Here is a 16904-nt window from a genome sequence, read left to right as displayed (position 1 = left end):
CCCCCCTTTTTTTTAAGCTACCCTGAATAAGCGTAGCAAAATAGAAATTTGATTTGCAAAAGTTCATCATGATACTGCATGACTGAGCAATAAGAGGACAGATGAAACTGAATATAAATTTATGCAGAATAATTCAAGTGCTGGAAAAAATATACCAACTATAGATACACACCAATGGGTTCTCAACTAGTATTACCATTTAGGAAAGATTTCATAGAGTATGTAATTTTATGAAAATGTCATTTCATTGTTCAGTCATAATCAAAAATAAGATCAGAACAATCCACAACACTATAAAGGAAAACAGGGAAAAAAAAACCCAAACCAAACAAAAAACCTAGGAATTTTCATTGTGCCAGGAGTTAAATCTGTGGTTTACTCAGATCATGTGCAGAGCAAAGAGGTGCAAGGTGTGACATGTATGATAAAAGGCATTTAAGGACTTCTAAATAGTCCTCAGACTGAGAAAACATCTTAAAGGCAAATATAGGAAGAGCCTATAAACTCTTAAGCATAACAAAGAATGGCATTATTCACTTGCCCCTTCCAGTATTACAAAATGCCAAATGGAACTAGTAAGTTACAAGTACAAAATAAGCAAAGTTCTTCACACAATCCACATCACATTGCAGAAGTCTGATGCAAGATTGTGTCAGCACACACAATCTGCAGAGATTCAAATGCCAGCTGAAAAACTCAGAGAAGAAAAATTCATGTATTAAATACAAGGTAATGCTGTGGCTCAAAAAGTCCTTGGACTTTATCTCCTCCATAGGCAACAGCCTAGCCACCAGGAAAACTTCAAATCCCTCCTCAGAAGGGGGAGGGAGCTTTGAGAAAAAGGAAAGTAAAAGAAAACAAGTAATTACTGAAAAGACTGAAGTTTAATGAAATGGAGGGTTTTAGGGTTCAGAAGATAAAGAGTATAAAAGTAACTAAGGGGCAGACAAAGCAGAGCACCTTGGCTCTAGCCATAGTCAAAGACAATACTGGGCTAGAGCTTTGAGTATTACCTGAGCTGGTATAGGCCTTCCTGTGTACCCACATATAATTAGCCTAAAAAAGAGAACATATTTTAGGGTATGACTCAGCAAGTCATCATGCCTTTATTAGCACAACACTTGAGCATGTGCTCGATAGAGCCATAAGGTTCTTGAAAGCTAATGATGTTAATGTGAAATACACTTTGCATTAGACAGGCACAGAAATTTTATGTGGAGCAGAAAGGTAAAATCCAAACTTGCTGACAGGCCTCCTGAAAAGATGAAATAGGCCAAAAGACCAGAGTGGCACAGACCCAAGAAGGTATGACAGAGCAGAAAGCTAAAAGGTAGGAATCAATGCTAGACAAAGACACACTGCAAAAGCAGGAGTAGGATATTGTTTCAGTTGAAAAAAAACCTTTAAGATCATCAACTCAACCACTCTCTAACTCAACCAAGTCTGGTGCTAAACTATGTCCCTCAGCATCATATCTCTGCTTCTTTTAAACATGACCAGTGATGACGATTCAACCACTTTCCCCCAGTAAGCCTATTCCAGTGTTTGATAGCACTGTTATCTGGTGCCTAAGAGGAAACTGAGATCAAGGCAAAGTGTAACAAGCAAACACTCCAGTGCTGGTCTTCTAAGGCATAAACAAAGTTATAGCCTAATGATGGCAGAAAACAAGATTTGATGCAGAACACATGAGCTACATAGGAAGGTAAGTCCTGTGCTATAGGTTGAAGGAAAAGACATGGAAATTGGCCAGCGACTGGTAAGAATCATAGTGGAGGTAAAAGCTCATGCCAGAGTCTGTCAATTACTTTCTCAAGAAACTAGTAAAATGTTAAGACAAGAAAGCAAGAGAAGATTGGGAAGGCTTTGGAAGTTGCAACATCATGACAGGTACTGGAAGCAGCTATCTAGAAAAATCAAAATCGTTGGAGTTTGGTGCCTTTCACAACAACATGAAAAATCAGCAAGTATTTCTGATGTTTTTTTCTTCTCTACAAACTTTGCAAACAGTAAAAGTATGAAAGAGTTGATAAACTGTTCATTTAAAGAAAATACAGTTTCCATTTTGAAAACTTATTGACTGTAATCTGAAAAAGAGTTGACAGTTTTGAAATGGAATAAACCTTTAAATACTAGCTGAATGAACTTATATAGTGGCATCTAATTTAGTTTTCTGATGGATTTTCCAGAACGAATTAAAAAATTAAGTTGCATTTTCCATTTTTTTCAAACTGCCAAGAAACTGAAAAAAACCCCAAACTTTAACTTGCTAAATTTGCATACATCAAAGATGCTCTTGCAAAATCATCACTCAAACCACCAAGATTACCTTTTCTCAAACCACACGCCACCATGAAGTTGGAAGTGTGCCTGGAAAGCCAGAAAATGAAGCTGCCTTTTGGAATAAAAGTGATGAAGAGACCATCAGAGAAATACCTTGGTAAATCTCCCTACCATACTGAAGAGGATTTTAGCTTAAGGACTTCAGAATGCTATACAGCTGTGACCAGCAGGGAGGCAGATGGACAACTAGGGAGACAAAAACTGTACAGCAAGTAATGTGTGTAGACCCCATCCTTGCTTGTTAGCTGTATCCCAAACCACACCACACCAGCAGATAAATAAAATGGGTGTTATTTAGAAGAGATAACCATATGGCTTGTATAATCTTTTTTGCAGTACATTTTTATATGTGGTAGCAACCTATAAAACGGGGTGAAAATTTGCTTTCTCCTTTACCTTCAGCCTGTTCCATTTGGGTACAGAGACAGGGGTGAGGGCACTATGAAAGTGTTGCTTTTACATGCTGTCCCTGTCTTAATCTTCACAGAGCAATGTAATTATTTCATGTAGGGCATATCAGTGGGTTTCTAAAAATCAAATAAGCATTTATCAGCCTTGCAGATAAATAATTTGCTAGCAAATATTTGTTTAAATTGCTAAGTACTGACTTTTTTTTAATACTGAGTTTCAGCCTACATGCATCTGTCTGCTGTGTGCCTTCCCAACGTGGAGTGCTGTAATACGTAGCAAAAAGAAAAAACAAGACAGGAAAAATGAAAAAAAAAAAAAATCGATTACAGGAAAGAAAAATCAACATCAAAACTTAAATCCATTACTCTTAAACTGCCTCCTTTCTCTCTCCAACTCTTTCATTTCCTCTCACCCTTTTTCTTTTTGATAATTAACTCTCAGAACGCATTTTTATTCTAAATGAAGGTATCCACACTGCTGCAGGAACAATACTGATCAGGGGTTTTGTCTGGATACGGTGCATGCTTTCCAATTTTCACTGTCTTTTTTTTTTTTTTTTTTTTTTTTAGCATATACAAAACATTGCAGAAGCATGTGTAAATCACCACTCTCTTGCCCAGTGGAACAGGATTTCAGTTAACAATGCCAACAGTTGCCTACAGAAGGCATCTACATCTGGTCCGCTTCATCCAAGACAGCAACCACAGGCACACGTTTTGCTTTGTTTGGAATTCAGCGCTGTGGTACAGCTGAGCCTCAGATTGAAAAAAAAAAAAAAAACTTCTATGAGCCTCCGGGGTTAAACAGACAAATGTTTTCAGTCACAACAACTTTTTTTGCAGGAAGCAAAGCCATAACAATGTATGTAAGAGGTTTTATGTAAATCATTGAAGGCCTACTGACTTAAATTGTTGCTAACACCAAGAAGCTGCTTAATGTACACTTGAGAGTGTGAAGGCAGAACAGATGAATAGTCTCACAAATCTTATTTGCTCAGTTGGGAAAATGCAAAAATATTTGTAAAAAAAAAAAAAACCACAAACCAACAAACTGATTCCTGCTCATTGCCATTCAGATTTAAAAGTCAAATTAATATTCATCATTTCTGAGCGCGTGATTTTTACTTGGAGGCAGAAGGGGCAGATACAACCAGTAAACAAACTTACTTTTAAACCCACACAGAATTCAGTACCTACCTAGCCACTCATTGAATTTTTTTACTTCACTAGGAAGTCCCAGCTCAGTAAAGTCACCAGCATGTATTAACACATCTCCATATGGCATTTGGATGGGATCAGTTCTTGAGTGAGTATCAGAAATACAGACAAATCTTGTATATCCTGGAGGTTTGGGAGCATCATGGGGCACTGGATCAACCCTGTAGGAAACACATCATAACAAGGTTATAAAGTCCTTATGTAATTCTTAGTGTCTGCTTTGCAATTCTAATACCGTATTGTACCTTTACAAAAAATTACACAGACTTCTAGATCCCTCTGATGGAAGAGATTAAGACAAACCTAACACTAATGGGAGGTGTAAAAAACCTTGATGTTCACATCACAACATTTCCAATGTTGGGTGGGTAGAAGGATTAATTTAAACAGATTAAGGGAAAGAGATTGAACTATGGCAGTAACTCTGAAACAAATACTTACAAATAAATCAAAGGCATTGCCCATTTCAAAGGAGTTGTACTATCCTGTTTCATTGTTTAAATATGATTACACTATACACAGGGAAAAGATTTGTTTTAGATATATAAATACATTTAAATGCCTTTTTTTTTAATTATAACTTTTTTTCCTGCAAGTTATACAATTCCAGAAAATTTAATTAACACGTTTTAGAGATATGGTTCAGTGTGTTAGTGCAGGGCCAGATAAGAATTCTCCTGACAACAGCAGTAAATGCACGTTCAAGCCCGACTATTGTCAGGACAAATGTGGCAACTTTCTGGGCTTAATTATACTAAATTAAATCAGATGCTGTGAGGGGTGAGGCTGCATTGTTCAGAGCCCAATCTTGATATTCAAAGCTGAGAAAACAAAAAGATCTGACCCCATTTGATGAGGCTTACTTATGATTTAGAAGGGAAAAGCAGAGAACACCTCTCTGCTATGTGAGGAATACTTATTTTCAACTCAATCTTTTTGTCCTCAATTCATATTTTGTTAGAACACATAGAAGCAAATGCAGCTATGCCGTATCTACTATTCTGGTTAGGGACTTCTGGTGGAATCCAATGAAAAAGCCAGAGACACACATTTATGTCCACTAGAAAACAAAGAGATATAAGGAACTGTTACAAATTATTTTGTTTTTACAGTATCGATTTTGAAAGGATGAAAATTAGTTTGGTTCACTGCTGCAGTATGTAATACATATTCCTGTCCCTTGCTGGATGTACTTCAGTTTAGAAGCTTACTTTCATAACCTCAGGAAAAAAGTTAGATATCTTTGCTATTAGTAATACTATCCCTGTTTACTTGGTAAATTTTCAAAAGGTATTTTGTTTCCTGAAAGACATAAGCTAATAGCCTTTAACTACACAATCTTTTCTCAGGTCAAATAATTCTATGAAATGTATAGACAGGTAAACTGAGGTGGTTTTAACTTCACGAGATCAGTGAGAGAGCAAAGAAAACATTTAAACCATTACAAAACTTGTTAAACACAGAAGATGTTCTTAGCATTTCCTACAATACAATTACAAAATTGGAGTTTGAACAAATTATTCTGTGCTTGTCTCTCCTATACTCTTCTAGGAGTACTGGGCTTTTTACAGCAACACTTGATAAATAGCCTTTTTTAATACAAGTGTCTTGTAGTGGTCTTCTGAAGTCCCAGTAAAAAGGAGTAAAAAGGAGTAAAATCAGCTAGGATCAAATCATACCTAATGAATACCCAGCATTATGTAGTGGGATATGTGAGCAAGTATGTACTGAAAGTTTTAAGACTTGGGTGACAAGGGGTGGAGCATTTGGACCCTGAGAGAGAGCAGCTGCAAACGCTCCACACAGAGCTGAAGGAGTGTGCATGTTGCAAAAGCACCACAGGCACATGTAGAAGGGGAGATGAAAGAGTTAGATGCAGGAGGAGGTTAGGCATAGGAGGTCATAATCTCAAACAGCATAGCTGCATGACTGCCACTGCATACTAAGAAGGCCTTTGTTTAGAAGGGAAGAGACCTGCCACAGACCAAGCTCCATGAGTGAGTGGTGAGTAGAGGTAGCAGGGGTGCAAAGTAACATGAGCGGTGAATCGCAGTGCTCAGATTAGTGAGGGAAGCCTGTGATAAAGTGCAAGCTGTGTGAAGAGTAGTGCACTCAGTCCATGGAGTTCCTCCACAAAATGATCTGGGATGGTTGGATAAAAACAATGGGGAGCTGACCCTGGCTACTGTTGCAGCCATTCAAGCTAGAAAAATTAAACATCAGTTCAGTAAATTAATTTGGAGCCTCCTCTTCGGAGAAGAGAGGGCTGAGGGGAGACCTCATTGCTCTCTACAACTCCATGAAAAGAGGTTGGAGCAAGGAGGGGGCATCCTCTTCTCCTTGGTGGCAAGCACCAGGACTAGAGAAAATGGCTTTAAGGTGCACCAAGGGAGGTTCAGGCTGGATGCTAGGAAATATTTCTTCACAGAGAGGGTTATCAGACATTGGAATGGTCTGCCCAGGGCAGTGGTGGGGTTACCGTCTCTGGAGGTGTTCAAGCAGTGTGTGGACTGGCTCTTAGGGACATGGTTTAGTGTTGACCCTTCAGTGCTGGGTCAAAGGTTGGACTGGATGATCTTTGAGGTCTCTTTCAACCAGATGTTTTCTGTGATTTCTGATTATTGCTCTGATTATTTCCCAAAGTGAGTCACAGGTTCTATTAGTCAGCCAGCTTTAAATTATGCATACAACCTGGCACAACATAAGGATATGGACTTCTCTAAAATACCCCTTTTTCACTTTGCATGGTAGGGCTGCCTTTAAAGCAGATGCTCCTCCTTCAGAAATGTTTTAAAGCTCAGCACAGCAGTAAGTTGAGTGTTGGGGAGTAGCATGCATTTCACATGTTGCTCCTCTGAAGCTGAATAGAAAAAATGACAGCCTTACCATGGCAACTCACACAGCACATAATACACATGCTTTTTCTGAAGAAAAACGGGGATAGGGAGATATGGACAGCATTTCCCTGGTTGCTGAGGTATGTGTATCTTTTAAATAGGAAGCAATGGGCCAGAGAGTTTTCATGGGAAAAAGGCATCATACAAACAAAAACAAAAATAAAAAAAAAAAAAAGAGACAGAGATTTTTCATGTTGAAGGGATATGCACTGAGGTCAGATACAGGTAAAAACATATGTCAGCTTTCACAAATCTATCTCAGTTGTGTTACAGGAAATAATTTCTGAAGGCTTGATCTCTATATTCTTTTGTAACACATTCCCACAGCAGCTGTCACACCAACACCTAATGCACTGCTTGCAACATGAGCAGAGGAATAAAGGTCTGCTAATTATTTTTGGGCAAATGCCTTTGTTTTTCTTTAAACTAGTATGAAGATTGCAGAGAAATTAAAAAGCAAAGTTAAAAAAATCTCAGAGCAAAAACACTGCGAGAGGTTAGTTTATACACCAGATTTCAGTGGTTTCACAAAGAAGCAAGACAGGAACTTTCCAGAAAATAACTGGTGAGCTTGAAAACTGGCAGAATTTATCACCCTTCGTGTCAGTGGCAACTCAGTCACCTCACAAGCACAGGGTTGCCAGTCTAAGACGATGGGGCTAGCAAAGGGCTGTTTGCAAGCTACGGGCACTAACAAGTGAAACAAGAAATATAAAACTGCACAGAGGTTCAAGAGAGAGCTGCAAAATTAATTCAGGAGGAAGAAAGCCTCCTGTGGTTTAACAGGATTTTAAGAGGTCTGTGTTTATGATTGCCTGCAACATTACTAATCTTGGTATTTTTAACTATACACAAAGACATGGCAAAGCCCTCACCTCCCTGAAGTTAACAACAAAACTTGCAGGGCTAAGATTTCACCCCTAACAATTATATGACTGTAAGGTGCTTTTGTTACACTTTTTATGTATACTTTTCCCTCCTTTGTTGCTATTCTATTCGTTGGTAGGAGGGCAAAAGCAATCTTGCTGGTATTCAAAAACATTATTTACAATTTCTGTACCAGTAAAAAGAATAGGACAGACTGTAGTACAAGTTCCCATTGATTTAGCCTGGTTTTTACTTGCACAAGTTTCTTCAATGGTATTAATCATTCATGAGAGATTGCTAAACACTTCTGAGGAATTATTTTCTAAGAGTTTATTTTCAGCTACTTGCTTAGGTGCTGAACTTCTATCATGCAGTTCATTTTCTAAGCCCTCTCGTAATACAATTTATTACTGGTTAGAAGTTTAAACAGCATATTGTTGAGTACCAAGTGGATACTAATAAATGACTCCTTTTTAGCCATGTGTAAAAAACACTCAGGTTTTAAGATTAGTGAACAAATATATGAGTGCCCAGGACCTGTCTGAAGAGTCACAAAAAATAGCTAAGTCTTGACAAACAAAGCAACCTGCATTTGGCATTTCTATTTATAAAAGTATTTCTGAATGCACATTTCTTTGTTTGTACTTTTGATACCATTTGCCAGCTCTATAAACAAAGGATGTTTCCCACTGCTAACACTCATCTGCTTTTACTGTCTGCATTTCAACAGTACCTAAAACCCCCCAACAGAGACTATAAGCTAATACACTGCCCCCAAAAAAATGTTTGCTCACCACCTTGGTATATATCTTAGTCTTCAGGTACTTTTAATATAATACCTAATTTATGCCAAAGATGTACATAAGCATTCACTAAACAGAAACATAGTATTCGAGTAGTCACAGCTGCTGAGCTTCTTAACTGCAGAAATCACAGCCTATGTTTGAAATATTCAAATCATATTAAATACCCAAAATGTTAATGTTTCCTAAAGGAAAAAAAAGTTTCCTTAAAAAAATGAAACCCAGCCCTCTGATCTAAAGATAAAGCTGTTTATCTCTTTAATAAACACAATAAAATGGTAGAGACATTTTTATTCCCTATAAAAATATTTTACAGCGGAATTTTACACTTAATTTATTTGTAATGGCTCTTCCTTCTGGCTTTAAACTTTATGGCAGGTTTCATTTTGTAATTATAATTCTCCACTTTAGAAGTAAATCATTCAGAGCTGTTAATTTAACTGATGTTGTCATTATATAAGAAGTCAGAAACAAACACATTAATTACTCTTTAAGCACTTGGCATCTTTGGCACAATGGTATGAAAGTTGTCGGATGGGTGCCCACACTATTTTATTTATTGATGTGATTTTATTTATTGATGTGATTTTTGCCCTTGTATGTAGTTGTAATATAACTAATGAAACAGTATGTGTTGTACAGATAGAGGCCTGGTATTTTCAACAGCTATTTACAACAATAAGCAAGTACATGAAGCAAACAAACACTGTTAAGATTGCAGAAAGTATTGTCCTTGTAGCATTTCTTACTTTATTAGCATTGCTTGTCACTTATTTCTCGAGTGATCTCTCTTCTATCCCTTAACAAAATACTTTCCAACTGGACAGATTTTGTATCATTATAGTTATTAGAAAGGCAGAAAAACAGTGTTTTTTTAAATTCTTTTTGACTGGTCCATCAAATACACCATCGACAAGGCAATAACAATTTAGAAGGCTGTGCTAAAGCAATAACAAAACTGTAATACTTACATTTGCACATGTGGGGGCTGAAAACGACCCTGGTTAATGTTGTAGAATGTGAAAGCCTGTGTGGGGTTGGAGCTGTACTCATCCACTTCAATTATGAGTCTACTGTGCTGATGTCTTCTAGCTGCCATAATGTGTGACTGGGCGAAAGCCATGCTTGTCCTACAGGGATTGGCTTTTTCAGGCAATCATAGCCGCTATCTTCCTACATCGACTGAAGAAGACCATGACATCTCCTTACCTAATCAGCACACACTCCTCTGAAAAACCTAAAAGCAGATTGAAGAGATGGAGCGTTAACTGTTTGACAGTTAATCTGTTTGGCATTTTTGTTATTTATTGTGAGATGAAGGGGAGATATGGAGAGATGAAGACGTAGCTCAACAAACTCCTCATAAACCTATCGAACTCAGAGATTTGATTAACATACTTAAGTTAGGGGTGGGAAGCAGGGAGCAGAAGTAAACTTGCTAAAGAACACTTCTTGCTCAAATATTTCAGACATTTAGTACAACTCCAAAAGACAAAATAGCCATTCAGAGTGGCGTGTCAAATTATTATGTTACTGTTTTGTTTGGCGTTTTTTAAGTGCATTGCTGGATGTTTATTCTTCATCCTCCTTCAAAAAACCCCCACCAAACCTGAAACTGAATACACAGCTGTGCACAACTAAAATGCATGTTAATTAAACAAGAATCAGTTTAACAGTTCTTCAGAAAGTCTGAGCCACTTGTTCTGGGGTAGCATTGCAAGTTGTTGTTCTTTCAATCCTAAGGAAGTGAGCAAATGGCCTTCTGTGCACTTGCTCCTGGTTTTGTAGCATCACTGAAGGAACTCCTGACAGATACAAAGGGCTCCCCCCTTCAAACACATTCTCTCCTCAGTCAGCACTAGTCTAACATCCTGGATTCACTGGAAAAAGAGACCAATTCAAAGGCTGACACAGTTAAAAGCAATTAAATATTAAAAAGTAAAATCCATACAGGTTTTATCTTTGGGAGTAAGTATTTCCCTGAAGGTTACACAAGTCTAGAAAAGCAGCACCGAAAATAGGTGGAGGAACGGCAAAGTCGAACCAACTGGAATGCAAAGAGTATCCCCTAGAAACAGCAGAAAGTAATTTAGATGTGAATTTTATTTCCCAGTTTTAATAAAAAATTAATTATAAGCCATAAAGGTAGGTATTTATACAGTCTAACTTTACACCCTTTTAAAAAGTTGTCTGTCTTAAATATTTACCTTCATGCAAGTAAAGGTTTTTTTCTTCTAGGAATAGAAGTAATCTACTTCAGAAGATGTATTTCATGAAAAAGTAGGCTGGAAAGCAGCAATTCATTTAATATGTGCAGTTTCTGGAAAGCAGGAAGACTACAAGCATTTTAGGTGACCTTGCTGCTGTGCCTTAATTCCATTCTGAAGGGACAGCTGCCAAGAGTGATGGATGAGGGAGGTCTTCATAGTCACTCAAATTTTTAAAGCTATTTACAGGTACTTAGGTCCAATTCAGTTCTAGTGGCACTCAAGCACCTCAGCACCTTGAAAAACTTGGGCCGAAGTCTTCTGTTTAACTACTATAGTGTTCCAAGAAGTGGTGGTGGTGTATTTTTGTTCTGGGAAATCTTGTTGTTAGGAAATTGAAATTAGAGATTCAGCCCAGTTTTGTTACTGGCTGAATGGCTGTAAAATAATGACAACTTGCTGTCACTAACAACCCGCAGGAAAACAGACTGAGAATAAAAGCGCAGATTCCTCCATGCCTTCCCCTAGAACTGAGTGGTAAGGAAACAGCAGAATCACAACAAAGAAAATCTTGGGTTTTAGCAGACAAGCAGCAGCACAGGACCAGAGCAGAGGGGTGGAAGGGAGGCATGATCCTTCTAAGAACAATCAAGTACAAATTGCTGCATTTAGGAAATAAGAAATTATGACAGCAGATGTGAAGAACCCTCCCCGAGGAGCTTCCTGTATTAAATGATGCATTTGTAAAGAAGTTTTGAATAGGCAAGGTCAAAGATTCTACAGGGGGCAAACTGTTCTAAGTGAACCTGCTTCTGTTTGAAAGAAACTATTAGAACTGGTGACCTCTAGAAATACTCTCCTGTAGGATTAATAATTTATGATTCCACAGCTCTATATAAGGATTTCAAACTACCTGAAAAATACAGCCTTTGTTTTAGAATTCAGTGATTACTCTCACTTTACACACAACTGAACTTCAGTTACAAAGGAGTTAAGGCACTGCCTTAGGGACCTAGAATCTCCCTTTGGTGTTACTAAGTTCTCAAGAGCTCATGGCTTCTGTCAGCCTCTACTCTGGGTCCTTCTTTCATGACTTCTCCCAAGTTACACATCAGATCTACAGAAAAGGTCCAGGTATGCAGGTAGCCAAAAATACACTCCTAAGCTCTGCTTCCTCTTTCTGGGTAACTGGGGAAAATAGCAGTTAAGAAAAAAAAAAAAAAAAAAAAAAAGGCACTGCTAAGCCTTCTGACAAATGACAGTCACCCAGTGCCAACCCTGGACACACAAAAAGTGTCCAAGACTGAAAAATTAAAGGAAGAGACAGATCCTGCAATAAAAATAAATAAAATTAAAAAAACCCTAGCAATCATATGAATAGCCCGTGCGGCTGAACAAAACTGAGATATGCAACACATAATCAGTAAGCATTATTCAATAGCAAGCTTAATTCAAGCTCATTTCAGAAACATACACAGATGTCTTTGAAGCTTACCTTTCAGTCTAGGGTTTTCTTCCTGCATAAGTGGTTGGCTGACTACTAACATTTTTGGTGTTCGACAGAACAAGCTGTCTCGTTCCAGCTTGACTGATAACCAGACTCACACCCATTACTCCCCTCTTTCTGTTTCCATTTCCAGTAGTCCCCCAAATTGTTACTTTCTTTCTTTTAATATTCTGAAATGTCTTACTTTCCCAAACTAGGGTACAAAATGCATCAGGGAAATAATTATCTGCTTCTATAGCATGCAAGTTTTAAAATTATATGCCCAGCATTAACAACACAGAGCATTAAGACTCAAATCCCCACAGCAACAACATGCTAACCATCCTCTTCCCCCAGACTCACGGAGCTGCGGGATGTCTGCCAGGGAAAAACAGAAAAATGTAAAAAAGACTGCAAGAACATGAATACTAAAATAAATATCACAAACCTGGCTGTTAGAATCACAGACTGGGAAGAAGCTATTAAATCAGCTAAGCCATCTTCTTACTGATGGCAGAAATGTTCTCTTTACATTATTTTTGTGTTGCCTTCTCCAGCTTTTGTTCAAATGTTCACAGAGCTCTGACCCAAAGCCAGCTGTGTACAATGGACACTGCTCCACCATCTTCAGAAGACTTTGCATCAGGCCATAATGAACTATGTGTATTGCAACATCTCCCCTGAGGAATTGCTGGACTAGGCAGGTGCTTGAAGCCAGATGTCTGTTTAAGCCCTTTGACAAGACCCTCAAATAAATCTTTGTATTATTTTTTTTTCCACTTTTCCGGTCTGAAATTTCTGATATTTCCATCTCACAGCCTTCTTGTATAGCTGACATAATTCTTTCCCTCTTTTACGTGAATTTCCCAGTCTTTTTATGCATCCTATCTACCCTTTCTTCCATTACAAGCCAACATTTTATTTTAATCTCATTTCCTCACTCACAGATTCAGCTTTATTCTATGTTCATCCTTCAGTACACTGTCAGGTCCACTGTCTTTCACCATATCTCATTTCATCATTCCCACTGTTCCCTCCACCGTCTACCCTTTATCTCAAGCCTAAAAATGAGACTTCTTGAAAATTATTCTAGCAACACACAATATGAATCTAGACTTGAAAACAACGTGGCTCAAACAGATGTCACTGAAACAATAATTAGAAACCAAGATAAAATACTGAAGATACTGATAGTTAAAAAGAAGTTATAAATTAAGACAGAAAACTGTGAAGAAGTTATCTATAGAACAATGAATTTTGCTGCACTAGAAAAAATCCGGAGGGAAAGAAGCACAACATGGCTATAGCATGTTGAAGAGGGGCAGTTGCCACATTTTGTACTAATAATAGTGTGATCACATAAAGAAAGGACGCTGAGACTCTTGGCAGTAGTAAGATCAGTGGCAAAGATGTTAGTTTTGTTCAGAGAGTCTGACAAGCTGGGATTTGGGAAGGCAGTGAAGAAACGAAATGCAGCATTTAAAAAAAAAAAAAGAAAAAAGAAAGAACAAAAAAAACCCAGACATTTTCATGTAGCTCTAAAACATCAAAGCTGTATTTTTTCAGGCAAAGCCAGAAAGACAATAGCAGTAAAATACCTTGAATAAGCACATGAGAGTTTGTGATAGACCACATAGTTACACAGACCATATGCAGACATTGGATACCATTAACCAAAAACCCAAGAGCTTTACTAAGGGTTCAAATCTTCCCCTATACTGCACTGCAGTGCTTGTGATAAACTCTCAGGTCATACATGTGGAAGTAGACCCTTCATTTAAACCCCACAAAAGTGCTACGGAGCATTCTGCAGTAATGGTTCCAATTGTCATAGTAACATTCCTATAACCACTAGTCATTGGTTTCATTATCACAAGTCACTATTTTTGGTTTGTTTTTTTTTTTTAAAAAAAAAAAAAGCTGTTACAGACTGACCATCAATAATCAAACATACTGGAAGCAGTGAAGCAATCACTTAGTATGATAAATATGCTGAAAACGCGAAAGGTTTTTGCTGTCTAAAGTACTCATTTTAGATACTCCAGTTAGAAGCAAATCAATGGAAATAGTTTGGTATCTCCAGCTCTGCCATTGGGAAATGAATACTGAAATAATCCTAAAAAGGCATTTTTCTATGGTAAAAGATCAGCCAGGCAAATCACACTGCAGAAAGATCCTCTAAAGGGATACAATCTCCTCTTCCTGCTCTTCATTTTCTGAACCCCAACTCAAGTCCTGGCAAATCAGAACCACTGAGTCTCTCCATAGCAGACTGGTTTGGACTCACTTGACAAATGAGGACTTTAAAAGTGAAGGCAGCATAATCAAATGTTATCAAGACACTTGTAGATTTTAAGGTCGATCGTGCACATTTCTACTGATGGAATCATTAGGCTTTCTAAATGAATGCTATTTGTCATAGACCAAAACGTTTCCCAGTGCATTTTAAAAAATACACAAATAAAACTGCAATGTATTGAAGTGAAATAGACACTTACAAGCTTTTCCCAAAGCAAATGCTCTATGCACCTGCAATTTCTGTCAATGAGAACTGAACAACAGTTCAAGACTTCTTGAAAGTATCTGAATGTGTGCCTCAGAACCCACTGTTGAAAGGCAGCTTTAACTTCATATACACACAAGCTAAGAAATGTCCTAACTTAAGCACTAAATAAATGTACACATGATGGTGAGTTTTGTAATGCAAATTTAGCTCAAAAACACCCAACAAACCAAAACACATTCACCAATCCATTCTGTGAGTACCATGAGATGGCATTGTATACTGCTCCACCTTCTCCTCTCAGTACAGAACATGTAGGTATATTGCTGTGGAAGTCTGGAAAGTTGTCTCAAGGTCAAAAATTGGAAGAAAATATTTACAAATGTCTCTACCATGGCTTTTAGCATGGCTTTCACAATCCTCAGTTGGTAACTAGACTGGATATGCCCTACTAATGTATTTTCAAAAACCTTTGCCTATGGTGTATTTTGCACAGAAAATACCTTAAGCATCCCATTTTTCAGCCTCTGCTCTCTTCAGCAGCTTCTGCTGAAACAAGTTTTATCAAACCCAGGATTTATTAAAGGGATTCTTTGGGCAGTCATTTTAAAACACATTAGAGATGGTGTTTTTTGCCAGCAAATTTCAGTTTGCTGTTACCCATCACATAACACTCAATTCTGTGACTGTATCTTTTCCTTGGAAATCAGAGCTATTCCCACCTATATAACCCAAAACCATGCCTCAAAATCCTACTGACTCCCATGAGAAGTAAAGCAAGATCTATCCTCAACTGTTTAGAATCTCCTTTTTCACCTATCAATGAATACTTCAGTGCCTGATGATATATGTCACATACTAACTGCAGATCAACAAGGCACTGAGCCATGTTTTGTAAAGTGAAAAATAAATTCAGCCACTTAAATCAGACCTCTTATTTCTCTGTAACTACAATTACCTTAATCATCATTAAAAAAGAAATAACAAAAATTCCCTCAAGATATTTCTCGCCATGCTAAAAAAAAAACCACAAAAGATTGTTTGCCTTTGCTGGTTATAATGACCTGTCAAATACATCAGAAAAAAAATTCTTCACAGAAATAATTTTTTTTCTTCAAATTAGTTTGCTTCCATTGCTCTCAAACACAAATATTACACGCGATTCTCTCATTACTTCATAAATACAAGAACACTAACACACTTCTTAGCTTTTGCTGTCACAAAAACATTATATAGACACAGTAAGTAGGAAATGAGATTAATTATTTGCCTTTTGGAATTATGCCCACTTCTGTGGAGTTTCCTCCAAAAATATGAGTTCAGAAAACACAAAAAATTCACATCTACCTATGAAATGTAATTCTCTCTTTGTTTAAAATAGTTGCTACCTAGAAACCTTCCTTCTTAGCTAGTCTTACTTTGAATGATGATTATAAGATTTTAAATTGCTCTTTCTTATTTCCTTACCTTGGCTCCCAAAACAACAGTAACTAAATATTCAGTTTATGAAGATTTGATTTTATTTTGGATCATCAGCAGTATCATTTTCTGACTCAAATTCTCATCTATAAAGACAACTGTTAATTTATTCAATCTTAAAAGTAAATAGAACTTAATAATATTGCTTTGTTTTCACCTCTAACTTCCATTTTACGATATATCCAATGTATTTTCAATTTAAACACTGCAACACTTGAATATTTACAAATAGACTGAACATTTGACAAGGTTAGATGTGTTACTGTAATTCCACCATCTTGCCTAAATGTATAAAACATTACCATATTTGGATAAAATATTTAAATAGATGCATTTTTCTTAAATAAAAGCAAATCTTTTCCCTGGAAAAATATACTGGTTTGCCTCAATACTACCTGCATTTATCCCCAAATACCTGCAGATGTAGCTAATTTAATTAACTTAATTTGATTAATTTAATTATTTTTTAATAAATATCTAAAAGCCACAAAACTCATTTCTCGCTCTAAACTACTCGCCTTAATCACTGGCAGTATTTCAAAATCTACTACATTGCTGAAAATCATGAGTATGCATTCACAAAAGACAAACTATAAATCCCAAAAATATAATGCTCATTCTAAGGGAAAATAGCCAAAAACACAGGCTGTGTGGGAAAATTTTCAAAAATGGATATTCCAACAGAAATAAA

At 37.1% G+C, this 16904-nt stretch overlaps 1 protein-coding gene across 1 annotated transcript in view; it reads right to left on the bottom strand.

Moving 5' to 3' along the window:
* The window catches only part of MPPED1 (metallophosphoesterase domain containing 1), a 53043-nt gene extending 43274 nt beyond the window's left edge, over nt 1-9769 (bottom strand). The window contains exons 1-2 of the mRNA XM_054399790.1: nt 9510-9769; nt 3951-4132 (exon numbers count right to left, since the gene is read on the bottom strand). Of these exons, the coding sequence (XP_054255765.1) occupies nt 3951-4132; nt 9510-9661 (334 nt within the window). The 5' untranslated portion in view covers nt 9662-9769. The remainder of the gene's footprint in view (nt 1-3950; nt 4133-9509) is intronic.
* Between the last annotated feature and the right edge of the window lie 7135 nt (nt 9770-16904).

Source organism: Indicator indicator, chromosome 3, assembly GCF_027791375.1.
Source record: "Indicator indicator isolate 239-I01 chromosome 3, UM_Iind_1.1, whole genome shotgun sequence".
In the NCBI taxonomy this organism is placed as follows: Eukaryota; Metazoa; Chordata; class Aves; order Piciformes; family Indicatoridae; genus Indicator; species Indicator indicator.
The sequence above is the reverse complement of the archived record's forward strand: the minus strand, read 5'-3'. Positions and strand labels throughout refer to the sequence as shown.